This window comes from Cebidichthys violaceus, unplaced genomic scaffold (assembly GCF_023349555.1).
Source record: "Cebidichthys violaceus isolate CVI_PGR_0920_01 unplaced genomic scaffold, fCebVio1.0.p SCAF_161, whole genome shotgun sequence".
Taxonomy (NCBI): Eukaryota; Metazoa; Chordata; class Actinopteri; order Perciformes; family Stichaeidae; genus Cebidichthys; species Cebidichthys violaceus.
The window spans coordinates 73,451-101,144 of record NW_027176331.1 but is presented as its reverse complement, the minus strand read 5'-3'; the positions used below and the strand labels follow the sequence as shown (position 1 = coordinate 101,144).

At 41.2% G+C, this 27,694-nt stretch overlaps 2 protein-coding genes, 1 long non-coding RNA gene and 2 other non-coding genes across 5 annotated transcripts; all 5 read left to right on the top strand.

Moving 5' to 3' along the window:
* Positions 1-3,710: 3,710 nt before the first annotated feature.
* Positions 3,711-9,825, top strand: LOC137873362 (transient receptor potential cation channel subfamily V member 1-like). Its single transcript, XM_068711563.1, has 15 exons — positions 3,711-3,835; positions 4,797-4,951; positions 5,431-5,583; positions 6,232-6,369; positions 6,468-6,772; positions 7,036-7,212; positions 7,378-7,533; positions 7,637-7,732; positions 7,827-7,897; positions 7,975-8,140; positions 8,215-8,281; positions 8,394-8,728; positions 8,972-9,096; positions 9,405-9,511; positions 9,600-9,825. Exons 1-15 carry the CDS (start codon positions 3,711-3,713, stop codon positions 9,677-9,679), a joined length of 2,256 nt encoding a protein of 751 aa, XP_068567664.1. The 3' UTR covers positions 9,680-9,825.
* Positions 9,826-10,971: 1,146 nt separating this feature from the next.
* Positions 10,972-13,747, top strand: LOC137873352 (uncharacterized). The gene is made up of 3 exons (XR_011103193.1): positions 10,972-11,030; positions 12,978-13,111; positions 13,483-13,747. It is a non-coding gene; the product is annotated as an uncharacterized lncRNA (long non-coding RNA).
* On the top strand, positions 12,273-12,463 carry LOC137873365 (U2 spliceosomal RNA). The gene has a single exon (XR_011103196.1). It is a non-coding gene; the product is annotated as a U2 spliceosomal RNA (small nuclear RNA).
* Positions 13,748-18,690: 4,943 nt separating the features above from the next.
* On the top strand, positions 18,691-18,881 carry LOC137873366 (U2 spliceosomal RNA). The gene has a single exon (XR_011103197.1). It is a non-coding gene; the product is annotated as a U2 spliceosomal RNA (small nuclear RNA).
* Positions 18,882-21,788: 2,907 nt separating this feature from the next.
* Positions 21,789-27,612, top strand: LOC137873357 (transient receptor potential cation channel subfamily V member 1-like). Its single transcript, XM_068711557.1, has 15 exons — positions 21,789-22,076; positions 22,496-22,650; positions 23,130-23,282; positions 23,931-24,068; positions 24,167-24,471; positions 24,735-24,911; positions 25,077-25,232; positions 25,336-25,431; positions 25,526-25,596; positions 25,674-25,839; positions 25,914-25,980; positions 26,093-26,427; positions 26,671-26,795; positions 27,104-27,210; positions 27,299-27,612. Exons 1-15 carry the CDS (start codon positions 21,952-21,954, stop codon positions 27,376-27,378), a joined length of 2,256 nt encoding a protein of 751 aa, XP_068567658.1. The 5' UTR covers positions 21,789-21,951; the 3' UTR covers positions 27,379-27,612.
* The last annotated feature ends 82 nt before the right edge of the window (positions 27,613-27,694 follow it).

Below are 27,694 nucleotides of genomic sequence, written 5' to 3'. Positions count from 1 at the left end.
GAGTCTGCCTCGCTCAGGGGCCGTCCATCCCATAATAACACTTTTAACACATTGCATTTTCACAAGCATATCTGAGCATATCTTCATGTGAACATGAACAAGTGAAAGAAGGCTCTCTCTATAACCAGTGTTTGTTTGTCACCACGGCGGAGCCTTCATATCTACGTATCAATGGAGATGTGAAGGGCTCATTGTAAGAGAAGGAAAACACTCATACAATAATAACTCAGTGATAGTACACTCATGAAAACATAGTTATCAATGTTGTATTTCATTTCTACTCATATATCCCACATAATGCGACACACATTGTAAGCAATGCAGAAAACATGCTCTGCATAAAGTATGAGTGTATGAAGCATGCTCACAGTGTAACCATTGTGTGAGCAATCAGCTGATCAAGGTCGTTTCATCTTTAACAATCTATCTATAACGCAATATGTTTTATAAACTGAGCTTTTTTGTAGAACCTCGATCTTCAAAGTAACTGAAGTTATCAATTAAATGTAGTGCAGTAAAAAGCACAATATTTCCCTCTGAATTGTAATCGAGTAGAAGTATGAAGTAGAATAAAACAGAAATACTCAAGTAAAATACAAGTAGCTCAAAATGATACTTCAGTACAGTAACGTTCTTGAGTAAATGCAATTTCCCTCGTTACTTTCCATCGCTGCCTCCTGTAAGTAACGTTGAGTAATGAAATGAACGGTAAGTTACAAACAGGTGTCCAGTAACGTTGTTACGTTGTTACGTTATTGTAAAGGTTACGACTCACAGACGAGAGTGCTGTTTCATTTTAATGTAAGTCTTGTCATGCTGTATGTAACTTGACTTTATTGTAAATGAATGAATGAATACATAAAGAGAACAGTAAAATAACGGCGGAATGGCGGACAGTCCCACTTAACGTGAGTTCGCTCCGGTCATCAACAAGCGGGTCGGTTTGTTAACTTTGTCGGTGAACGTTAAAGTGACTGAACGTAACATCAGTAACGGTAGACCTAACGTTAGCTAAGTATCGCTCTCTGTAACATAATGTAATACAGTGATGGACAGCTGACGTTTACGTTAGGACGCGTTTCCTCGTTAGTAACGAGTTACCGAGCGGCTCATTCATTCAAACATCAATATATCTCAATTCATTTGTATTGACAACAGTTATAAAGGATTGACTTACTTTCGAAATGTTGATAAAACGAACAGAATCCGACGTCCGTTCTCTTCATCCACCGTAAACACCGTAAACAACTTTTCAAATGTGGGAGGGATTTCGTCGTCGGCCGCTCTCGTCCGTCAAACACTGGTTATAGAGAGAGCGTTCTTTCACTTGTTCATGTTCACATGAAGATATGCTCAGATATGCTTGTGAAAATGCAATGTGTTAAAAGTGTTATTATGGGATGGATGGCCCCTGAGCGAGGCAGACTCAGCGGCTCACGTTGCCACGGTACTGGAAAAAGAGGAGCGAGCGGAGCGGTGTTCAGCTGCTTACAATCTGTCAATTCGTGGTCGATTCTTGGTTGCAGACTGAACGGCGATTGGCTTTCGCGACCAAGAATTAGCTCGACTCACGCGCTACCTGGAGAGCCTTTTTGAACTGCATCATATACTGAAAGTTATGGGTTCTGTTCATTAACTTAAATGCCCTGTTTGTTTCTAATTGCCTCTTTGTTCCACCATGGCTCTGCTTTTCTACTTTACTTTTTGGGACAGATTCTAGAGCAGCTGTCACTATCTCTTTGAGATAGTTTATTTTGGCAGTAGTAGCTGCTATTTCTGTATGCGATTCCAATGTTTCTCTTCTTTTTCTTAGCATTTGTTCCTGCTCTTCAATGGCATGCTTTTCTTGCAATTTTAGAGCCTTGGTCATTAAAGCTGCTCGCTCTGCCTCCGCACTGATGCGTAATGATGAGGAGGATGAGGCGGACCTGATTGTTTGCGTATCAACATCATTCAAACCACCGTTTGTGGGATTGCTCCATCCTCGAGAGGTAACTCTCCGGCTCGAGTGACAGAAGAGGAGACGTTAGCTAGCCTGAATGAGCTGAAATCCACTTTGTTACGGTGTTGAGGAAAGCTACGGTTTGTTCACATCTAGGCTGAGACCATTGTCCACTGTCTTCCTTTCTTGTGTCCTCATCCACCAGTTCGATGTAGGATGCATGTAATTCTTTGAAATCCTCTAGAAGTTCATTAAACTTCATCATGTTTCCTTTAACGTCATCATGATAGTGGTTATCAGTCATTAGATTGTTCACACTGTTGTTAAATGGGACATTTTCCTGCTCTTGATGAAAGTAAACTCCAGAAGGACCTGATGGTTCACTGTTGCTTCTCTTTTATTGCAACATAAACAAAAATGGAACATAAGATGCTGTTTGAATGTATTTTGGGGTTTTGTGCTTCAGTGTTTCTGATTCCTTTCAATCAGCTGCTGCTGTCACAGGCTGAGGTCAAAAACAGTATTCTCCATCACCCGCTTACTCCACCTCTCTGTGCGCCATAACCCCCTCTCATAGGCTGCCTCCTCACATCTGCTTTCAACACAAAGAAAAGAAAAGATCAGTAATTCAAATACAAAGACATCAACTTAAACACGGCTCCTACACAGAGTATTCCCGCAGCCAAGTCCAGATGTCTGTAAATTCAGTCAAACTCCTTTAACTTCAATGTTTGTCCAAAACAACCTCATAACCAAACTCTGCACGTGACCACCGGACATCGATCGTCGCTCTCACGTGTCAGGAAGGTACGAGTCCCGAGTCCTCTCCTGCCACTGCTGGCTGTCGTTGTTAGTAGTACTAGAAGTATTCAGATCTTTTTAAAAGTAGTACAGAGTAGAACCACTCAGTTACAAGTAAAATTCATGCATTCAAGCTTAAAGTACATCATCGAAATGTACTTAAAGCACCAAAAGTAACCATTCGAGAATCTTATACATGTTGTTATTGTACTTTAATGAATAATGCATTCATATTTTCATCACTTTAATGTCGCAGTTGGTAAAGGTGGAAATCATTTCAACTAATACATACTGCTGGATAGCTTAACCTGCTGTCACGGGGTGGAGGACTCAAAGGCAGACATGATGCAGTGAGAAAACGGGTTTTAATGATATCAGAACAAAACAGGAATCGTTACCGGAATACAACAGGGAATCCACGACACGACAAGACAAACGGGGGGGGGGGGGGGGGGGGGGAATCCAGCAGGGCAGGAAGATGGGGAAACCTGGATCAAGACGAGCGGGTAGATAAGACAATGACCTGAGGCAGAGAGTGACTGAGAGGCAGAGGTTGATACAGTGAGTGAGCAGAGTGATAGAGCCGATGAGATGACTAACGGGTGCACTGACTGAGCTGATGAGGAGGCAGGTGAGGGGAGTGTGGAGTGATGGGAGAGAATGGGCAGAGCTGTGACACCTATATTAATAAAGGTGCATCATAACGTATTAGTTGACTTATAAGCAGATAGTAGTTTTTTTTACAATTGAAGAACTGCTGCTGGGCAAACAACAGACTTGCTCCACCCTCAGGAGAGGGCGGAGCGTGACCAAGGTAACAAACACCATCAGGCTTCAGTGCTGCCCCTGACATTTACAACTCTACACCTGTGCAGCTGTGGCTCATCATATCCGATGAGCTACTCGGGAAAGCAAACTTAGTATTTTGTCATACACGACCGAGACTTGATTATTAGCGACAAATAAGATGGACGATGGACAGCCACCAGACACAAGCCCTGAAGAGCAGGGGAATAGTCTGGATTGGCTCCTCAAGACAGACACATCAGAGATAGTTCCTGTTCCAATGGATAGCAACGTCTCAACATCGAGGTAACCGCTCCTACTGGCCAACAGCTGCTGTTTGATTTCTCTCTCACAGGTTATGCACATTGCTTTCAATTATGAAATTGCACAGACTGACTGCTGGAGATGTCAACACAGAAATCAGAGTGGTTCTATTGATGCTAAGAAAAATGAGACATCTATGTTAAAAGCGGTCCTAATGCTGATTTTAGGTGTTACAAAATGTTTACTTGTTGAAGTTTTAAGACAGAAGAAGATTTGCTGAATATATCTATATATAATATATCTCATATATATGAATATATATGAGAGAGGAGACCTCAGGTCACTACCATATAAGGTAATAAATGATACAAATAAAAATGTCAAGAAGGGGGGAGGAAGTGGCTGCCAATCCCTGGGCTGATCGATGTGGTGAAGAATGTGTAATATGAGACTTGTTCTGCCTTAATCTTAATCTTAAACAACAAAGGATTAGGAGATGGGCAGATACACCAGTCTGTCGGGTGGTACAGATTAGATCTCAATTCCATGGAATATATATATATTTGTTTTATAATTCATAGTGTGATTCATTTTGTAATTATATTTGCTTTTGTTAGATATTAAATACCTTTTTGATTATAAGTTGAACCAGCTGATTCGACCTAGTTTTGCTGATGGATGAAGGAGCGGGGGGGGGGGGGGGGGGGCTTTTCCTTTTGTTGAGACATTTTTAACTCAACAGTTTGGGGACTGATAAGTATCAGCTGACATGGTAGTTTAGGTAAACAAGCTTCAGCCTGATTAAACCTGTACTTGTTCACAAGCTGGTCCGGATCCTTTTCCCTAAGACACTCATTAACAACTACTGTGTCATCAAAGAGTTCTTTGTACGTTGTTTAAAGATTACAGATGTCAAAATATAGTGACAGTAAATGATTGCATCGATGGAAATCTAGAGCTGCAAAAAAGCAGTTTGTGACTTGTATGATTTTCTACATTTCAGACAAAGTAATACCGGTGTTGACAACAGTTACAGCAAAGCAGTGACCAGGGAGAGAGTCTTTGAAGCAGCATCCCAGGGGGACACAACTCAACTCAACGGCCTGTTTGAGTACCTGCAGCTTAATGATAAGAAACTTACAAGCCCAGAGTTCACAGGCAAGTAGGAAAGAAGCACTTTATGTGTTTGTTTTTTATAACTGACTATGTCCTGCTGTTATCTATGGTAATGTTAGTTTGAAACACTACAGCCATGTCTGCGGAAAGTGTTTGTGCAGTGAAATGGATGATTGTCATGCAGAGCAAGACCGTCTGCTGGTGGCTAAAAGAGTTTTGTTCAGAAAAGGTGTCACTGACAGAAAGTCAAACAGGTCAGAGTGAATGGATGAGGCTCATTTAATTCAGGAGCCCATGAAAACAATGTTTTGAAAACAATAAGTAACTCCAAAGAAGCTTGATGTAAATTGGTCCATAAAACGTGTATCTCTCAAAAGGAACAATTTGTTTGCAGTGGGACTTAAAGTGAAGTAAAGCGTTATACCAGGAGTACATATTGAATCATCAGAAACTCTCTACACATTGATGTAAATATTGGTGTGATGAGAAACAAAACTGTTATTTTTTTGCACAACTTTCAGATGAAACAACTGGGAAAACGGCACTGCTGAAAGCTTTGCTGAACCTAAAGGATGGCAAAAATGACACCGTTGAAGTCCTGCTTGACATAGCCGAGAAAACTGGAGACTTAGAAAATGTAATCAACGCATCTTACAAAGATCCTTCCTACAATGGTAGGTGAACAGAAAACTGGTCTTCACGAGTGATGCTACTTCTGAAGCTGACGGTCCAAAGAATAGAAGTTGTCTTATGTTGTAAAGACTGTGAGGCCCTTTGAGGCAGGATCATATATCCTGAAAGGCCTCGTAAAAAAATGTAAAATCCATATATTACACTCATTAGAAATGTATGCTGTTACCAGCATACCCAGTACATGAATACAGCTGCTTTTAATTCATTTGAATTTTATACATTCAGGGTGATTCACTTAGCTGTTAAACTCCTTTTAAAGATAGAGCAGAGTGAACGATGTAGAACCTGGCCATAAATAAGTGGTTCTTGACCTGTATCAGTACAATATACTGTAAGCATGTTTAATTGGTTATGAAACAGTCTAAATTTAAAACTGTTGCCTGCATATAACCTTCATAAGTAAACAAGACCATCAGAAAGCATACTGGCTATTTCTATATAGTTATTCTTAATGCTAGTCATCGGTGCCACCGGCTGGGATTCCACGTATTTTGCTCAGAAACACTACTGCTTTTGTACACAGAGATTTTCAAAATCAAAGTTCCTTGTAATAGCTTTGAGAGACTATCAATGTGCAGAAAACATTACAATTCTGTGTCCTCTACCAATGAAACACGTGTCACTCACAGGTCAGACAGCCCTGCACATCGCCATTGAGAGAAGGAGCTTTGACTATGTGAAGCTGTTGGTCCAGAAAGGAGCAGATGTGCAAGTCAAAGCCAATGGGAGGTTCTTCCAGCGCAAGGCAGGGCTGGGCTTTTATTTTGGTGGGTAATTGGGTCCAACAAAAAAAACGAAGCTACCTTTTCTATCCCAGTTGTTTATATCCAAGTCACTATAACTGACCTTTGTGTGTTTCCAATAGGAGAGCTTCCTCTGTCGCTGGCTGCCTGCACCAACCAGCCCAACATTGTGTCTTTCCTCATAGAAAACTCTTACAGAAGAGCTGACTTGACTGACCAGGACTCACAAGGAAACACTGTGCTGCACGCTTTGATAGTCATAGCAGACAATACGGCAGAAAACACAGACATGATCGCAAAGATGTACGACGACATCCTTATTCAGCACAACAGAGTTGAGAAAAACGGAAAAGTCCTGTTGGAAATGATTGAAAATAATCAGGGGCTGACTCCTCTGAAGCTAGCAGCCAAGCTAGGCAAGATTGGGGTAGGTCTCGTTTCTTTGTGTTTGTTTTCAGGTAAACTTTGATGGTTTCATTTCTTAATGTAAACCAGTCCTTTTTTAGAACGGTTGCATTGCCTTATAACACTTAAACAGACCAGACCATGAATGGGCCTACTTGGCTCTTGTGCTTTACAAAGCCACTCAAAACAACTACAGAGAGATCCAAAATGATCACAAAGATGTCTCTTTGAATCTGTGATCTTTTGTCACAGAAGATAACCATCCCCTCTGATCTCGTTGTCCAGCTGTTCAGCCACATGTTACACCGGGAGTTTGTGGATGAGGAGATGAGGTCGCTGTCCAGGAAGCTTACAGAATGGGTCTATGGACCCGTTCACTCCTCACTTTACGACACGAGCTCCATCGACACCAACGAGGACAACTCTGTGTTGGAGATGGTCGTCTTCGGGAGTGAAATTCCGGTATGAAATATCTATTTTCATCCAATTTTAACTTCAAACGATCTGCACATGAAGGTCTACAAAATCACAATTTTTCACAAGGTCATGAAAGGCTTTTGGGTTGTCACTGTGCCAGTTTCAATAGAGGCCTTTGATGTGGAAATGATCGTGTGAATGTCGCCTCAGAATCGTCCCGAGATGCTCCAGATCGAGCCGCTGCGCAGCCTTCTCGAGGACAAGTGGGACAGGTTTGCTTCCAAGTTATTCTTGATGAATTTCCTGGTCTACCTGTCATACCTGAGCATCTTCACCTCTGTAACCCTCTACAGGAAGGAAGGACAGGTAAGGCAAAAAACTAAACCAACCAAACCATCCATTGATTAAAAAACGGTTTTAACGACTTCATTAGCCCTGAGCAATGACTCCTAACCCTTTTGCCTTTCAGCCACCTTTTCCCATTGAAGACGACCCGCTCGACTACATTCGCTGCATTGGCGAGCTCCTCTGTGTTCTTGGAGCTGCGTGTTTTTTCTCTAAAGCGGTGAGGAAGGGGAATCCGGTTCCAGTAATTCACACAAAAAGAGTCCCAATCATTTTCAAACTATTTCCATATGTCTCGACTCCCGAATCCACAGTTAAGTATTTTCAAGAGGAACCCCCCAACCTTCAAGGCTCTGTACACGGACGGATTAATTGACATTCTATTGTAAGTATCGCCTTTAACCTCTTGTGAAGGACAAATATATCATCAGCACTTTCTTACCACTCCACTTTGTTTCGCAGTTTCCTGCAGGCGACGCTCCTCCTGATCTGCACAGTGTTGTACTTCTGTGGGTTGAGAGAGTACGTTGGACTCCTCGTACTGTCGCTGGCTCTGGCCTGGATCAATGTTCTTTACTACTCAAGAGGCTCGAAACAACTGGGGATGTACAGCGTCATGATGGAAAGAGTAAGTACAAGTACCCAAAAGTCTCAGAGTGAGACATGTGTTGCCTGATTTACAGTCTTGTTCTCTTTTTGTAGATGATCCTGGGTGACCTATTACACTTTTTGTGTGTCTATAGTGTATTTCTTTTTGGATTTTCTGCTGGTAAGACTTTCACAGACGAAAGATGCAAAAAGTGAATCGCATGCAGAATGAAGAATTTAAGATGTTTAAGCAAAGTAAAGTCTTCTGACTTCAATGTTCTCCTCCTCCGTAGCTATTGTAGCCCTCATAGAAGACTCTCCTGCAGCTCATGAAATGCTTCCTGATGGTGCTCCGGCACGTGGGAGGAGCTTTGATGCCGAGCCGTTTAAGTGCAAGAAGCCAAGTTACAACGACATCCGTTTCACAATGCTGGAATTGTTCAAGTTCACTATCGGAATGGGAGACCTGGAGTTCACGGACCACGTTCAGTACAAGGAAGTGTTCTACATCTTGCTCATCAGCTACATAGTGCTCACTTACATCCTGCTGCTCAACATGCTCATAGCCGTGATGGGCAACACGGTCGAAAGAGTCTCCAAAGAAAGCGAAAACATCTGGAACCTGCAGGTGGGAAGCTGCTCTAGTCTGTAAACTTGTTTTACAGCACACAAAACCTCGCAGGAATAAGTTCATCTCACAGACATACTTCTTAAGGATGTCTGTAAATGCGGCTTGATATTAGTAGCGAATATCTCAAATATATACATTTGTTTTGAAGAAGAGCTTTGATATTAAGTGTTTCTAGGTTGTGCACAAACAAACATAAACACACCAGGGCTGACACACTGACATTCTGTTGCACGTCCTCAGAGGGCCTTTACAATTCTGGACATGGAGAGGACTCTGCCGAGGTGCCTGAAGAGTAAGCTGTACTCCACGGTGTCGAAAATGGTGTGTTTCAGAGGCGAGCAGGGAGAGAGTCGAAGGTTTTTCAGGTAATCCACTTCTGCATGTGTCTGATATTAACGCCTATTGTTTAGTCTGCACAGATGTTAAATTATTTTACAAACACGTTGAAGTGTTGAGCTTGATACAAATGTGTCACGGAATTACTGTATTAATCTTGAACCTGAGGACACATGCTGAATACTGGCCACCATCTTTTAAAGGCTCAGTTCACTCAAATTTACAAAGAAAGAAATTGTGTCATTTACCACAGGCCTCACTGCGGATGTCATATGGAAAGCTTGTATTTTACTAGTGTCTATTCTAGTATTCCAATGTGTGTCTTCTCCGACCTCAGGGTGGACGAAATGAACTGGAGACAATGGAGGTCAGATGTTGGTTATGTCCACGAGGAAGACCCCGGGGAGAGCATGATGAAGTCCCAGCCCCCCGACCAAACTGCTGGTAGGACAACAGAGCAGACAAACAAACAACTTGCCATTTTCTTACTGTGCAGACGCCACCAATTCTGAGTTGCCTTTTAATCTTCCAGAGATTCTGTGGAAGCCAAATCCAGTCTTGGAGAGGATCGGTGGTAGACGTCGCCAACCACCGCACACCACTTGTGTCTAGGTTCAGCACAACATCCAAACCCAGATACATTACAGTTACAAGTCTGAACTTTCACATTCAGCTTTCATGGGGGCATTTGCAGCCACAATGGTCCCTCCCTTCTTAAAAAAAATGTTTTGTATGCTATGTTAACTTATATTTGACCACTTCAGAAAAACAGTTGTCTGTACTATATATATATACTGCATGTGTAGTGTCAGAATTATACCTGTAGAAACACTAATGCTCTTGTTTTCCATGTCTTAGCTGATCTGCACCTCAATCATCTTGACCATATGAATGTGTTTGTTACAAAGACAGTCTCTCGTAAAAGCTCCGTGTTTGCAAACTTTATTTTGGTTAGGGGGAATGTTTGTGCAAGACATTTTTATTCCTGAAGGTTAGGCAAAACTGGAATATCACATTTTCACAAAGTAGAGAAAGTAATCCCCCCTCCACCGCTGTTCACAACATGATACATCTTCAATTGATCAAAGACAATCAGATTAATCGGAGTAAAAATAAATGTAGAGGGTCGTCTCATACCTGTGTCCCAAAAGATGTTGCCATCAAGTCGGCTAGATGAGATTCTTACACGTGCAGGTGTACTGAGTGTGATGATATTGTGAAATGGAACCACAGAACATGCAAAGTTCCGGGTAGAACATCTGAATCTTGCTTGGCAGAAACAAACTTGGGATGCACTGTGCAGAGAGGAACCACTCACTCTAGATTTATTTTTTCTAACGCTCCGTTCACATCTTTACTTTTAGTTCACAAGATTTTCTTTAAAAGAAAAAAATTATTTCAGTTTTACCAGAAATACTGTAAAGTAACTGTTGTAGGTAGATTCACAACTCTAAATTCATATATCTTTAGTGTTATACTATATATTCATATAATTACAGTTCGACTTGTGATTGGTGGTCGGTTCCTCCGATCCAATTAGGAGTCCATAGTCAAACTGACCAATCATAATGACTCTATAATGTATAGCTAACAATGATATTTATACACACAGTACACACATTTGGTTAAACTAAGTACATTAAGTACCTCAATATAATATCAGAATGTGAACAGTTTAGCTGGATTAAACCTGTTCTTGTTAACAAGCTGGTCCGGATCCTTTTCTCTAAAACACTCAAACTAATATTCTGTTATCAACGTGTTATTTGCACATTGTTTTAAAAGAGTACAGTTGTTGGAATATTGTTTAAATATATTATTGTGAGGTAGCTAACGTTAGCTAGCACTAAATGTTTGGGCTAAAGATGACGTCATTTTGCACACGGTCAAGCGCACCTAACACACCGCTGCACTTGGCCTCAGGAATGACTCGACAGTTAGCATTCGTCGAAGACAACCTTCAGTAAGTTCATTTTGACTCAATAACTCGACATGTATTATAGAATTAATAGCGCGTGCGCTGGTCCCATAACTATTATAAGGAAGACAAATTGTTGTCGGTTATTTAGGCTGTTTCACCGCAGTACTGTGTTTTGATAAAGATAGCTAGCTGTTAGCTACGTAATGCTAGCTCCTAGCTATGTGTAAACAGACTGACTTTAAGTGCGTAACAGCCGGTTAACGTCACTTCACCTCCATGAGCGGATTATGATAATTAGGTTAGCTGACTAGCAGTTAACTATAACGAGTCCATGTTTGTTACTGTCAGAGTTAATTCAACGTATTAAACTAACAAGCCAGTGCACTGGTTACATTGGAAGCTGATAATATTATTGACCGAGAATTTCCGTTTTTTTTATCATTTAATTTGGTGCAGTTGTGTGCGCTGGTATGAGACACTGTTAACGATGTTCGACATTTTGACAGCGTTGTATTTGTTTCTAGGTTGTGGGACACATTACAATTATTACTCCACGCTTATTCTTCTATTACAGGAACTTAAAACTTCAGTCAGGTCTGTAAATGTTATGCAGACCTCACTAAGAAGCTAACAGTACACATTAGAGCCGCTAGCATCCTCTATTATGACCTCACTGTTTATATTCTACTCTGTGAGTCACGTTAACGGGACGTCTTCGGTAACTTAAATCACTGATGATCGAGTGCATTGCTGGGTTTTCATCAGTAAGTGTGTGTGTGTGTGTGTGTGTGTGTGTGTGTGTGTGTGTGTGTGTGTGTGTGTGTGTGTGTGTGTGTGTGTGTGTGGCTGAAGAGGTGAAATGTGCTGTTCGCTCTCCTCCACTAGAGACACAGCTGTGTTTGTTGCCGTGAAGTGAGATTTGAAGCGTAAAAGCAGAACTTGTATCAACGGAACAAGTTCGTCACCCGCTATTTAATAAATAATATACTTATAGAAACATAATATTTATCCCAGCGTGTCTGCAGATTATAAATTATATTTATCGGTTTTCTACTTCCTGATTGGACTGCAGCGTACCACGTGTCCGGAAAGAAACAAAGAGACGCATTTGCGAACTCACGTTAAATGTAAATATGTCAAACTAAACGGCAGCAGTGGGACATTATTACTATTGTACATTGTTCTTGTTTCATATGTGATTCAAACGTTGTAGTTCAGTTCCCGACCCGTCAGTGAGGTTGACTGTGCGGAGAATGACGTCCTCACCTCCAACTCTGTACCGTTATCGCTTCTCGGCCTTTTGGCTAAGATCAAGTGTAGTATCTGTTCTTATCAGTTTAATATCTGATACGTCCCCTATCCGGGGACCATATATTAAATTGATTTTTGGAATAGGGAGATGGAATAGGGGCTTGCTCCGTCCACTCCACGTATCGACCTGGTATTGCAGAACCTCCAGGAATGGTGCACCCCCAAATGATGTTAAAAAGAAATATAAGGTGATATTATGTTACCAATATGAATCAAGACTAAGGTGTTACACTTTATTGTGTGCTATAGTTGTGATGTTGTATATGTCTGTTATTGTAAAAGACATTAAACTGATGAGTGAGACGAGGAGATTGTTATTGAATACACAGATACATACTGTGTATATACAACCAGTTGTCAGTTCATTAAGTTGCCCTTGCTAAACCAAATGTAGTAATAAATCCTTCCTTCATGAAGGTAATCATGAGTTTTTTTGTTGTACAATATAGTTTATATTTGCTAAAAGACTAGTGTTGTTCACACTCCAGACCAGTAGATGTCAGCATGTCAGGAGCCACCAGCAGTAAACAAAGAAACAGGAAGTGGTTGGAATGTGAGGGAACCTACAGTTAATGGAGAAAACATTTGTGATTTTATTCTTTATTCTGAATTTCAAATGTGGATCAAACTACTTTTGATTGCAGTTTGATTTATCTTTGTCTTGTCTAAACCTCACAGGGTGCATTCACCCGGAGCATCATGGATCACAGTTGAGAATGAATCAGTGGCGCCCTCGTGTGGACAAAGTCTGCGTTTTGTGAATGTGTAATGGCTCATCAAATGGTCAATCTGCAGCAGAGGAATCAAAGAAGGTAGAATGTGTATTTGTTCCCCCAAGTTGTCAAACTGTGATATCAGCAGCAGAATGTTATTATTAAATAAATCAGTATATAGATTATAATGTAGTAGACCTCTATCCCCCAAATACACTAATTACTGAGCACAGTAGCCAGAGGAATGCTGTTATTCCTCACTGGATTCTCAATATGTTTGTAAATCATGAACCATTGTTTACTCCAAGCACATGTCAGTTTGTGTATCACAATGACTTCTTTCATGATTATTCTCATACATGCACCACAATACATAAGATGTGAAAACAGAAATCTGCACATTGGTCCACCAGCTGCTCGACGTGTCCCTTCATACCTAAAGATCTTTAAGACTTTCTTTGTGTTTACAGGAGAGAGCGTCAACAGAGTCCCCACCACCGGAAAATATGCACACAAGATTCCCACATGTGTGGAATTTGAAGGAGTCACAGGAGGAGTCTAGAACACGCCTCACTTCCTTTCAAAGTAGATGTTGCAGACACTGTTGTCATCATCTGGATTGATTCCATATGTGTAAAATTGTCCATTTCAGATTGTAATTAGCTATTTATTGTGATACCTGTTGAAGCTATAATAGAATGATGCTATAAATAGAAAATGTCAAGTATATTTAAAAGCAAATGCTACATAATTCATGTCATTTATTCAGGTTACTGTACTGTGTTTTTTCAATGAAATACATCTTATTTAAAATCAAAATTATACTTGTGAGAGAATGCCGTTTGTTTACATTTGTCTTTTCAAATTCCCTGATGACACCTGGGAGGCTAATTAGAAGTAGTTTTATATTTTCTGAGGCTGTTTAATGTTTCTAGTACAAAATTATCTGATATCATTGTAATATAGGCATATGCACTTACATGAATCTGGAGCTCTGTATATCTGTGTCCCTGTTGTTGATGAAAACAAACACGCCTCTGTTGTTGCATTCATTAATTGATATTCCACAACTCGATGTTACTGTAACACTTAACACTTTATTGAATACAGTGCATGAAATGTAGAACAATCAGAAAAAACACAGTACATGTCATAAAAAAGAATAATATGTACATGAAGATCTAAACTATGCTTGCTGACAACACCACAGCACTACAGTTAAGTTACTTGCAATGCAACTGTACCATATTTACACTTATATTCAGGGTGTCCACAGCTCATCACTCCACCTTGTCCACAACAGAAGTGAAGTGTTCGTAGCTGTCGTACACTGTGTTGTCCAGACCTTTTGATGCTGACATCATCTTTACAGCCAGAAAGCCTTTCTGTTGTACTTTTTATGTCCCTGGGTCGGTTGGTCACAGCATGTACAGACGGGGAGATGATGCACCGCGACACCGTCACTCCTACTGCAGAGGGCTGCTCCAGACTCTTTACCTTGTGCTGCGTAGATCTCGCAGGACGGTGGGCTTAAATCACGAGGAGCAGACATTGTGGGCAGAGTTGTAGGGACTGATGTAGTAGGAGGAGCAGGCAGTATGGCCGTGTGGAGGGGCCAGCAGTCTCAGTGGTTGCTGTGGATGCAGAGAGGGAGGGCACAGGTCTGCTGATGGTAGAGGTGGCAGCTTGTTGGAAATTCTCCTCCACAGTCTCTCCGAACAGCTGCTGACAGCAGGTGTGGAGGCGGTCGATCAGCGGTGCAGAGTAGGTCCTGTGGTGCCGTCCTTTGCCACCGAACACGGCATCTGAGCGCCTGTCTGAATTCCACCGAGCAATGCCACTTATCAGGTCAACCTGATGAGCTGTGCTGCACAGTGGGGACCTGAGTCGAGTAGAACAGAGCAAAGTTAAGCTTTAATGTCCACGAGGGGCAATTTGTCTTACAGACTACACATAAGGTAGTACACATCACCTCTATGACAGGATGAAGTGTTCCTTTATGTTTCATTAGTTAATTTGTCCCTTGTGCATTTAGTCTGTGCGTTCTCTCTTTCAGTGGTCAGGTTGCCTGAGACCGACTTCACAGTTGCCGGGTCCTTGGCTCTGACGGCTTTGATGAGCAGCTCCAGGTCTGAGCGGTCGTCGGCCAGCACTGCACCAGCTACAGCAGACTTGAACACAGCGTACTTACAGTGAGACTCCGGTGGATCCAGTGGAAGATGTCTAGACGCGCAACCGTCACTTTGTCCACCCAAGGCTGGAACAAAGTCTCCACCGCTGTTGGGCCCTGAGACCGGCAACGCCCACGGTCCACATAGAGGATCTTGGGGACGAGTTGATCGGCCACCGAGAACCTCTCCGTGACTCCACGGCACATCGGTTCCAGCTTCTCCAGACTGTTCACAGGTCAGCACAAATTAATCTATTTGTGAGCGCTCGTTCCCGATGCTGGTGAAACACTCGAGCCTCGACCTTCCCCAGACAGCCTCTTCACCACCTAAAAAATATGTTGAGTTTGCATATGTATGCATGTGAGGCATGTGTTTTGATTAATACTTTCTTGGTGGAATCCATTTTCAGCACGGTGCCGGTGGAGAGGATCTGGCTCCAGTAATCCTGCACATTGTTGGCCTCTGGCAGCAGGAAGTGGAGGGAAGCTCTCTGGAGGAGGTGGAGCCTGGAACAAGTGTCCTGATGCAGAGACGATCCCTCCCGGTTCCACTACAGTCATGTGTGTGGTGTATAGGTCCTGACGTTGAAGGTACTCCTGGACGTGACTCTCCTGTATCTGCCTCCACACCTTTACCATAGTGGTCCCTTCAGTCCGGTCCCTCAGGAGGCGCACAACACTCCTAACCACACCACTAATATCACCTCACTTGAGATAATGAGTAAAGAAACTTTGCAAAGATGTATAATAAACACTGATGATAGTTTTTGTGCAAACAGATAAACATTGTATTTAAACTGCATGTTCTACAATGGTATTGCTATAATAATAATAATAATAATAATAATAATAATAATAATAATAATAATAATAATATAACGTGCTCACTGCTTCATGTAGCCCACATCGTTCACCACAAACCAGTGGAATGGTGCATTGTTATACTGGCCAAATGGAACCAGCAGCTTTCCAGACACAGCTGACGCGATGGTTCAGGGACACCCTCTGCTTGAAGGAGCTTCTCTGCGTGGGCCAGAGAAGACGTCTGGTCCAGCAGCTCCTGTGGAGGTTTGAGGAAGACCGGTCTCTAGTCCCTGTAGTCACCGGCCGCTTTGGTCGCTGTCACTACGGCCTGCTGACGATTCTCAGAGACATCTGGGTTGATGATGCAGATTATGAGTCACACATACACTTGTAGACTAACACCACAACAACAAAATATTATTGTTATATTATAATAATACATTATTAATATAACAATGAACGTACAACAGGCCATTGATATCCTCTTAACACCCATGGAGGAAGAGGAGGAGGAGGAGGAAGAAGAAGAAAAAGAGGAGGAGGAGGAGGAGGAGGAGGAAGTGTCAGAGCAGGATGACAACTGCTAAACCCTGATTACAGATTAGATTAGAGATCTCTGAGGGAGAGTTCTTATAACGTTAACTCATGAATCATATCTCATAACTCCTGAGCCTACAACACTGACTGACTCCTCTGATATTTGATCAACTGTTCAGCTTCCCTTTGGATAAGTTTCATGTTTTTACTCACGGCAAAACTCAAGAGTGTGCATGTCATCGTGCCAGTAAGACATCACAAATATGGATCTTCTATTGTTCCATATTCCTATAACCGTCAGAACCACATAGATGGATAATATATACCCGTCAGAACCACATAGATGGATAATATATACCCGTCAGAACCACATAGATGGATAATATATACCCGTCAGAACCACGTAGATGGATAATATATACCCGTCAGAACCACGTAGATGGATAATATATACCCGTCATAACTACATAGATGGATAATATATACCCGTCATAACTACATAGATGGATAATATATACCCGTCAGAACCACATAGATGGATAATATATACCCGTCAGAACCACATAGATGGATAATATATACCCGTCATAACTACATAGATGGATAATATATACCCGTTAAAGTGATTTTTCTGAAAGACAATTATATGGTATAGTAGACAGTATAAACAGTGATCGTTCTAAATAATTATAAAGATTAAATTCAGTTTTACCAGAAATACTGTAAAGTAACTGTTGTAGGTAGATTCACAACTCTAAATTCATATATCTTTAGTTTATATATGTTTTAGTTGTTGGAATATTGTTTAAATATATTATTGTGAGGTAGCTAACGTTAGCTAGCACTAAATGTTTGGGCTAAAGATGACGTCATTTTGCACACGGTCAAGCGCACCTAACACACCGCTGTTGTTGGCCTCAGGAATGACTCGACAGTTAGCATTCGTCGAAGACAACCTTCAGTAAGTTCATTTTGACTCAATAACTCGACATGTATTATAGAATTAATAGCGCGTGCGCTGGTCCCATAACTATTATAAGGAAGACAAATTGTTATTTGTTTGTTATTTAGGCTGTTTCACCGCAGTACTGTGTTTTGATAAAGATAGCTAGCTGTTAGCTACGTAATGCTAGCTCCTAGCTATGTGTAAACAGACTGACTTTAAGTGCGTAACAGCCGGTTAACGTCACTTCACCTCCATGAGCGGATTATGATAATTAGGTTAGCTGACTAGCAGTTAACTATAACGAGTCCATGTTTGTTACTGTCAGAGTTAATTCAACGTATTAAACTAACAAGCCAGTGCACTGGTTACATTGGAAGCTGATAATATTATTGACCGAGAATTTCCGTTTTTTTTATCATTTAATTTGGTGCAGTTGTGTGCGCTGGTATGAGACACTGTTAACGATGTTCGACATTTTGACAGCGTTGTATTTGTTTCTAGGTTGTGGGATACATTATAATTATTACGCCACGCTTATTCTTCTATTACAGGAACTTAAAACTTCAGTCAGGTCTGTAAATGTTATGCAGACCTCACTAAGAAGCTAACAGTACACATTAGAGCCGCTAGCATCCTCTATTATGACCTCACTGTTTATATTCTACTCTGTGAGTCACGTTAACGGGACGTCTTCGGTAACTAAAATCACTGATGATCGAGTGCATTGCTGGGTTTTCATCAGTAAGTGTGTGTGTGTGTGTGTGTGTGTGTGTGTGTGTGTGGCTGAAGAAGTGAAATGTGCTGTTCGCTCTCCTCCACTAGAGACACAGCTGTGTTTGTTGCCGTGAAGTGAGATTTGAAGCGTAAAAGCAGAACTTGTATCAACGGAACAAGTTCGTCACCCGCTATTTAATAAATAATATACTTATAGAAACATAATATTTATCCCAGCGTATCTGCAGATTATAAATTATATTTATCGGTTTTCTACTTCCTGATTGGACTGCAGCGTACCACGTGTCCGGAAAGAAACAAAGAGACGCATTTGCGAACTCACGTTAAATGTAAATATGTCAAACTAAACGGCAGCAGTGGGACATTATTACTATTGTACATTGTTCTTGTTTCATATGTGATTCAAACGTTGTAGTTCAGTTCCCGACCCGTCAGTGAGGTTGACTGTGCGGAGAATGACGTCCTCACCTCCAACTCTGTACCGTTATCGCTTCTCGGCCTTTTGGCTAAGATCAAGTGTAGTATCTGTTCTTATCAGTTTAATATCTGATACGTCCCCTACCCGGGGACCATATATTAAATTGATTTTTGGAATAGGGAGATGGAATAGGGGCTTGCTCCGTCCACTCCACGTATCGACCTGGTATTGCAGAACCTCCAGGAATGGTGCACCCCCAAATGTTGTTCAACAGAAAATATAAGGTGATATTATGTAACCAAGATGATCTAAGAAATAATGATTGAATCTGTTGAGATGCTTCATAGTACTGCTCACTTGTACAGTTTTGTCTAGTGTGGTTTCACAGAAATGATGTGTGTGTGTGTGTGTGTGTGTGTGTGTGTGTGTATATGTATTTTCTCTATCTCAGTGTCTGAACCATTATTATCATAATTATCTGTTAGCCATACACAGATACATACTGTGTATATACAACCAGTTGTCAGTTCATTAAGTTGGCCTCGCTAAACCTAATGTAGTAATAAATCCTTCCTTCATGAAGGTAACCATGAGGAGTTTTTTTGTTGTACAATATTGTTTATATTTGCTAAAAGACTAGTGTTGTTCACACTCCAGACCAGTAGATGTCAGTATGTCAGGAGCCACTAGCAGTAAACAAAGAAACAGGAAGTGGTTAGAATGTGAGGGAACCTACAGTCAATGGAGAAAACATTTGTGATTTTATTCTTTATTCTGGATTTAAAATGTGGATCAAACTACTTTTGATTGCAGTTTGATTTATCTTTGTCTCTTCTAAACGTTCTGTTGAGCTGTTGCTCATTAGCTGGAGATAAATAGATACAGTTGGTGAGTTTAGGTTGGCTTTTGATATGAAAATACAGCATTGCATGATGGGAAATGTGACTATTATGTTATTAATTATTATTATTTTTATTTTTAAATAAAATGTAAATATTCTTCATCAACCCTATTACACATGACTTTACTCTATATATTACATTTCTGTAGGTCCCTAGACTTCTTATAGTATCTGGTTTTTGGTAATATCTATGTTGTCAGCACCACCAATCGGCATGGTGTGTCTGTGAAAGAGTCCCCTGCCTCGGATCTGTACCACTCATACTTACCTGGCAGGGGAGACACCATGATCATAAAGGTGGTTCACCCAGTGTTTCACATGCAGAAGACCCGAGAAGGAGCCCGTCCAGTGAGATCATCTCTGCCTGAAGAGGTCCACAACAATCTCTTATCCACTTCAGACACTACTCATGTGACAGACTTCAATTTCCTGTTTGTTTGTATTTCATTTGTTGTCAAGTTTACTTCAGCATTCAACATACATGCGTGTCTCCCAGTTTGCTGGAGTCCATAGGCCGGGCGGTGACTTGTACAACATGTCCAAATGAGTCACGATTGCGTTATTGAAAACCTTCTACTTTCACTTATCAGCAGCTTATACTTTTGCAAAGCTTTCGGTCACCACAGGACTCATTGGAAGGAGATGTCATTCAAACATATTTAATTGAGTTGAAATTGTAATCTTTAAACATTAGGGCTGCAATCCTTAGTTTTCATCCTCCTTTATTTCATATGTTACATTACAGAGTCAGTGTATTTTTAATTGAATCTAACGTTAAATAGTGTACAGTGTTTCGCCGTCCTGAAGTCAGTTTAACAGCTTTCAGAAAGTGTTGAAGAACAAGATAATATCAGATTCATCTTCAAGTAACATGACCTCATTAATTATTCCAACATAGAAGTCCATTTATATTGCCACTTTCTTTAACAATTGGTTTGCAGCTGCTAGTGATTTTTAAAGTATATTCAGTTTAGGCCTTTAACTAAAGTGTACAGCAGGGGTTCCCAATACGTCGAGGCTGGCTAGCAACTACTGTCCGGACTATGCAACCCTGGTTGATTCCATTCAGTGCAAGTCATCAGAGGAAGGTATGACCAAAAATGTACAGAATTGTATTGTGCTATTGGGTTCATGCAGTTATGCAAGGAACGCCAACATATATTGTAAGTATAAAGTATACTCAGTATATATATCTATATCTAGATAGATAGATAGATAGATAGATATTTAGGATTTTGAATGTAGGTAGATCATTTTGACTTGGTCATTTTAAAAGTAGCTGGTCACCCCTGGTGTACAGTAAACATGTACCCACATACAAGCTGTGTACAGATGCAGCTCTGCTTTTCTAACATGTCCTCAACACTACTGACTGCCATTAAAGCCTTAATGTTCTTACTTGTAGTAAAATCAAACACAGATGTGAAGCTCAAGCCATAGAATGTAGTCAGTCGGTACGATCATTAACACAATGAACCAAATCCTCTTTGAGTGCACTCTGATCAGCTTCAAACCTTCAATCTTCTGATGCAACACGAGTAACAAATACACTGAAGACCCAAGACCAACAAAATCAAACCTAGACATTTAACAAATGTTAAATAATATAATACTATGACATAACAGATCAAACAAATAAATAAATGTAATAAATTAACAAAAGCAAAATGTATACCACAAGGCTGACAAGTGAGCCTAATGGTGTAAATATTTTAATGTTTCCAAAGATATGTACGCTCTGCTCTGAATGGTAATTTGTTATAAACTCACCCACTCACTGTGAAATTCATTCTGAGTACATGTGCTCCACTTCACTCGTATAAAGAATCGTGATTGGCTTCCACACTCATGATGCCACAAAATGAAATTAATGTGAGAAACTACTCATGAGATTCTGCATTTCATATCGAACAATCTTGCAGTTGTATTGCTAATAGTGATTTTTGGATACACAATACAAATCTGTTTATTAGTTTCCAAGTAATATTATTGTATTGAATCTCAAACTATTAACATAATCAAATGACTATTCATCACAATAACGCTCAATAAAATTACCTTTCAGTGAAGCAATTAAGGCCTTCAGATCATACTGAGATACATTATATTGAATCTGGGTATCAAGCTGTCCTAAAAAGTCAGAACGTATGTCATCTAAGACCTCGCAAAAGAATGTCAGAGTAAGCAGATAGTAGTTTTTTTTACAATTGAAGAACTGCTGCTGGGCAAACAACAGACTTGCTCCACCCTCAGGAGAGGGCGGAGCGTGACCAAGGTAACAAACACCATCAGGCTTCAGTGCTGCCCCTGACATTTGCAACTCTACACCTGTGCAGCTGTGGCTCATCATATCCGATGAGCTACTCGGGAAAGCAAACTTAGTATTTTGTCATACACGACCGAGACTTGATTATTAGCGACAAATAAGATGGACGATGGACAGCCACCGGACACGAGCCCTGAAGAGGAGGGGAATAGTCTGGATTGGCTCCTCAAGACAGACCCATCAGAGATAGTTCCTGTTCCAATGGATAGCAACGTCTCAACATCGAGGTAACCGCTCCTACTGGCCAACAGCTGCTGTTTGATTTCTCTCTCACAGGTTATGCACATTGCTTTCAATTATGAAATTGCACAGACTGACTGCTGGAGATGTCAACACAGAAATCAGAGTGGTTCTATTGATGCTAAGAAAAATTTGCATTTGAGCCTTTGGGGACTAATAAGTATCAGCTGACATGGTAGTTTAGGTAAACAAGCTTCAGCCTGATTAAACCTGTACTTGTTCACAAGCTGGTCCGGATCCTTTTCCCTAAGACACTCATTAACAACTACTGTGTCATCAAAGAGTTCTTTGTACGTTGTTTAAAGATTACAGATGTCAAAATATAGTGACAGTAAATGATTGCATCGATGGAAATCTAGAGCTGCAAAAAAGCAGTTTGTGACTTGTATGATTTTCTACATTTCAGACAAAGTAATACCGGTGTTGACAACAGTTACAGCAAAGCAGTGACCAGGGAGAGAGTCTTTGAAGCAGCATCCCAGGGGGACACAACTCAACTCAACGGCCTGTTTGAGTACCTGCAGCTTAATGATAAGAAACTTACAAGCCCAGAGTTCACAGGCAAGTAGGAAAGAAGCACTTTATGTGTTTGTTTTTTATAACTGACTATGTCCTGCTGTTATCTATGGTAATGTTAGTTTGAAACACTACAGCCATGTCTGCGGAAAGTGTTTGTGCAGTGAAATGGATGATTGTCATGCAGAGCAAGACCGTCTGCTGGTGGCTAAAAGAGTTTTGTTCAGAAAAGGTGTCACTGACAGAAAGTCAAACAGGTCAGAGTGAATGGATGAGGCTCATTTAATTCAGGAGCCCATGAAAACAATGTTTTGAAAACAATAAGTAACTCCAAAGAAGCTTGATGTAAATTGGTCCATAAAACGTGTATCTCTCAAAAGGAACAATTTGTTTGCAGTGGGACTTAAAGTGAAGTAAAGCGTTATACCAGGAGTACATATTGAATCATCAGAAACTCTCTACACATTGATGTAAATATTGGTGTGATGAGAAACAAAACTGTTATTTTTTTGCACAACTTTCAGATGAAACAACTGGGAAAACGGCACTGCTGAAAGCTTTGCTGAACCTAAAGGATGGCAAAAATGACACCGTTGAAGTCCTGCTTGACATAGCCGAGAAAACTGGAGACTTAGAAAATGTAATCAACGCATCTTACAAAGATCCTTCCTACAATGGTAGGTGAACAGAAAACTGGTCTTCACGAGTGATGCTACTTCTGAAGCTGACGGTCCAAAGAATAGAAGTTGTCTTATGTTGTAAAGACTGTGAGGCCCTTTGAGGCAGGATCATATATCCTGAAAGGCCTCGTAAAAAAATGTAAAATCCATATATTACACTCATTAGAAATGTATGCTGTTACCAGCATACCCAGTACATGAATACAGCTGCTTTTAATTCATTTGAATTTTATACATTCAGGGTGATTCACTTAGCTGTTAAACTCCTTTTAAAGATAGAGCAGAGTGAACGATGTAGAACCTGGCCATAAATAAGTGGTTCTTGACCTGTATCAGTACAATATACTGTAAGCATGTTTAATTGGTTATGAAACAGTCTAAATTTAAAACTGTTGCCTGCATATAACCTTCATAAGTAAACAAGACCATCAGAAAGCATACTGGCTATTTCTATATAGTTATTCTTAATGCTAGTCATCGGTGCCACCGGCTGGGATTCCACGTATTTTGCTCAGAAACACTACTGCTTTTGTACACAGAGATTTTCAAAATCAAAGTTCCTTGTAATAGCTTTGAGAGACTATCAATGTGCAGAAAACATTACAATTCTGTGTCCTCTACCAATGAAACACGTGTCACTCACAGGTCAGACAGCCCTGCACATCGCCATTGAGAGAAGGAGCTTTGACTATGTGAAGCTGTTGGTCCAGAAAGGAGCAGATGTGCAAGTCAAAGCCAATGGGAGGTTCTTCCAGCGCAAGGCAGGGCTGGGCTTTTATTTTGGTGGGTAATTGGGTCCAACAAAAAAAACGAAGCTACCTTTTCTATCCCAGTTGTTTATATCCAAGTCACTATAACTGACCTTTGTGTGTTTCCAATAGGAGAGCTTCCTCTGTCGCTGGCTGCCTGCACCAACCAGCCCAACATTGTGTCTTTCCTCATAGAAAACTCTTACAGAAGAGCTGACTTGACTGACCAGGACTCACAAGGAAACACTGTGCTGCACGCTTTGATAGTCATAGCAGACAATACGGCAGAAAACACAGACATGATCGCAAAGATGTACGACGACATCCTTATTCAGCACAACAGAGTTGAGAAAAACGGAAAAGTCCTGTTGGAAATGATTGAAAATAATCAGGGGCTGACTCCTCTGAAGCTAGCAGCCAAGCTAGGCAAGATTGGGGTAGGTCTCGTTTCTTTGTGTTTGTTTTCAGGTAAACTTTGATGGTTTCATTTCTTAATGTAAACCAGTCCTTTTTTAGAACGGTTGCATTGCCTTATAACACTTAAACAGACCAGACCATGAATGGGCCTACTTGGCTCTTGTGCTTTACAAAGCCACTCAAAACAACTACAGAGAGATCCAAAATGATCACAAAGATGTCTCTTTGAATCTGTGATCTTTTGTCACAGAAGATAACCATCCCCTCTGATCTCGTTGTCCAGCTGTTCAGCCACATGTTACACCGGGAGTTTGTGGATGAGGAGATGAGGTCGCTGTCCAGGAAGCTTACAGAATGGGTCTATGGACCCGTTCACTCCTCACTTTACGACACGAGCTCCATCGACACCAACGAGGACAACTCTGTGTTGGAGATGGTCGTCTTCGGGAGTGAAATTCCGGTATGAAATATCTATTTTCATCCAATTTTAACTTCAAACGATCTGCACATGAAGGTCTACAAAATCACAATTTTTCACAAGGTCATGAAAGGCTTTTGGGTTGTCACTGTGCCAGTTTCAATAGAGGCCTTTGATGTGGAAATGATCGTGTGAATGTCGCCTCAGAATCGTCCCGAGATGCTCCAGATCGAGCCGCTGCGCAGCCTTCTCGAGGACAAGTGGGACAGGTTTGCTTCCAAGTTATTCTTGATGAATTTCCTGGTCTACCTGTCATACCTGAGCATCTTCACCTCTGTAACCCTCTACAGGAAGGAAGGACAGGTAAGGCAAAAAACTAAACCAACCAAACCATCCATTGATTAAAAAACGGTTTTAACGACTTCATTAGCCCTGAGCAATGACTCCTAACCCTTTTGCCTTTCAGCCACCTTTTCCCATTGAAGACGACCCGCTCGACTACATTCGCTGCATTGGCGAGCTCCTCTGTGTTCTTGGAGCTGCGTGTTTTTTCTCTAAAGCGGTGAGGAAGGGGAATCCGGTTCCAGTAATTCACACAAAAAGAGTCCCAATCATTTTCAAACTATTTCCATATGTCTCGACTCCCGAATCCACAGTTAAGTATTTTCAAGAGGAACCCCCCAACCTTCAAGGCTCTGTACACGGACGGATTAATTGACATTCTATTGTAAGTATCGCCTTTAACCTCTTGTGAAGGACAAATATATCATCAGCACTTTCTTACCACTCCACTTTGTTTCGCAGTTTCCTGCAGGCGACGCTCCTCCTGATCTGCACAGTGTTGTACTTCTGTGGGTTGAGAGAGTACGTTGGACTCCTCGTACTGTCGCTGGCTCTGGCCTGGATCAATGTTCTTTACTACTCAAGAGGCTCGAAACAACTGGGGATGTACAGCGTCATGATGGAAAGAGTAAGTACAAGTACCCAAAAGTCTCAGAGTGAGACATGTGTTGCCTGATTTACAGTCTTGTTCTCTTTTTGTAGATGATCCTGGGTGACCTATTACACTTTTTGTGTGTCTATAGTGTATTTCTTTTTGGATTTTCTGCTGGTAAGACTTTCACAGACGAAAGATGCAAAAAGTGAATCGCATGCAGAATGAAGAATTTAAGATGTTTAAGCAAAGTAAAGTCTTCTGACTTCAATGTTCTCCTCCTCCGTAGCTATTGTAGCCCTCATAGAAGACTCTCCTGCAGCTCATGAAATGCTTCCTGATGGTGCTCCGGCACGTGGGAGGAGCTTTGATGCCGAGCCGTTTAAGTGCAAGAAGCCAAGTTACAACGACATCCGTTTCACAATGCTGGAATTGTTCAAGTTCACTATCGGAATGGGAGACCTGGAGTTCACGGACCACGTTCAGTACAAGGAAGTGTTCTACATCTTGCTCATCAGCTACATAGTGCTCACTTACATCCTGCTGCTCAACATGCTCATAGCCGTGATGGGCAACACGGTCGAAAGAGTCTCCAAAGAAAGCGAAAACATCTGGAACCTGCAGGTGGGAAGCTGCTCTAGTCTGTAAACTTGTTTTACAGCACACAAAACCTCGCAGGAATAAGTTCATCTCACAGACATACTTCTTAAGGATGTCTGTAAATGCGGCTTGATATTAGTAGCGAATATCTCAAATATATACATTTGTTTTGAAGAAGAGCTTTGATATTAAGTGTTTCTAGGTTGTGCACAAACAAACATAAACACACCAGGGCTGACACACTGACATTCTGTTGCACGTCCTCAGAGGGCCTTTACAATTCTGGACATGGAGAGGACTCTGCCGAGGTGCCTGAAGAGTAAGCTGTACTCCACGGTGTCGAAAATGGTGTGTTTCAGAGGCGAGCAGGGAGAGAGTCGAAGGTTTTTCAGGTAATCCACTTCTGCATGTGTCTGATATTAACGCCTATTGTTTAGTCTGCACAGATGTTAAATTATTTTACAAACACGTTGAAGTGTTGAGCTTGATACAAATGTGTCACGGAATTACTGTATTAATCTTGAACCTGAGGACACATGCTGAATACTGGCCACCATCTTTTAAAGGCTCAGTTCACTCAAATTTACAAAGAAAGAAATTGTGTCATTTACCACAGGCCTCACTGCGGATGTCATATGGAAAGCTTGTATTTTACTAGTGTCTATTCTAGTATTCCAATGTGTGTCTTCTCCGACCTCAGGGTGGACGAAATGAACTGGAGACAATGGAGGTCAGATGTTGGTTATGTCCACGAGGAAGACCCCGGGGAGAGCATGATGAAGTCCCAGCCCCCCGACCAAACTGCTGGTAGGACAACAGAGCAGACAAACAAACAACTTGCCATTTTCTTACTGTGCAGACGCCACCAATTCTGAGTTGCCTTTTAATCTTCCAGAGATTCTGTGGAAGCCAAATCCAGTCTTGGAGAGGATCGGTGGTAGACGTCGCCAACCACCGCACACCACTTGTGTCTAGGTTCAGCACAACATCCAAACCCAGATACATTACAGTTACAAGTCTGAACTTTCACATTCAGCTTTCATGGGGGCATTTGCAGCCACAATGGTCCCTCCCTTCTTAAAAAAAATGTTTTGTATGCTATGTTAACTTATATTTGACCACTTCAGAAAAACAGTTGTCTGTACTATATATATATATACTGCATGTGTAGTGTCAGAATTATACCTGTAGAAACACTAATGCTCTTGTTTTCCATGTCTTAGCTGATCTGCACCTCAATCATCTTGACCATATGAATGTGTTTGTTACAAAGACAGTCTCTCGTAAAAGC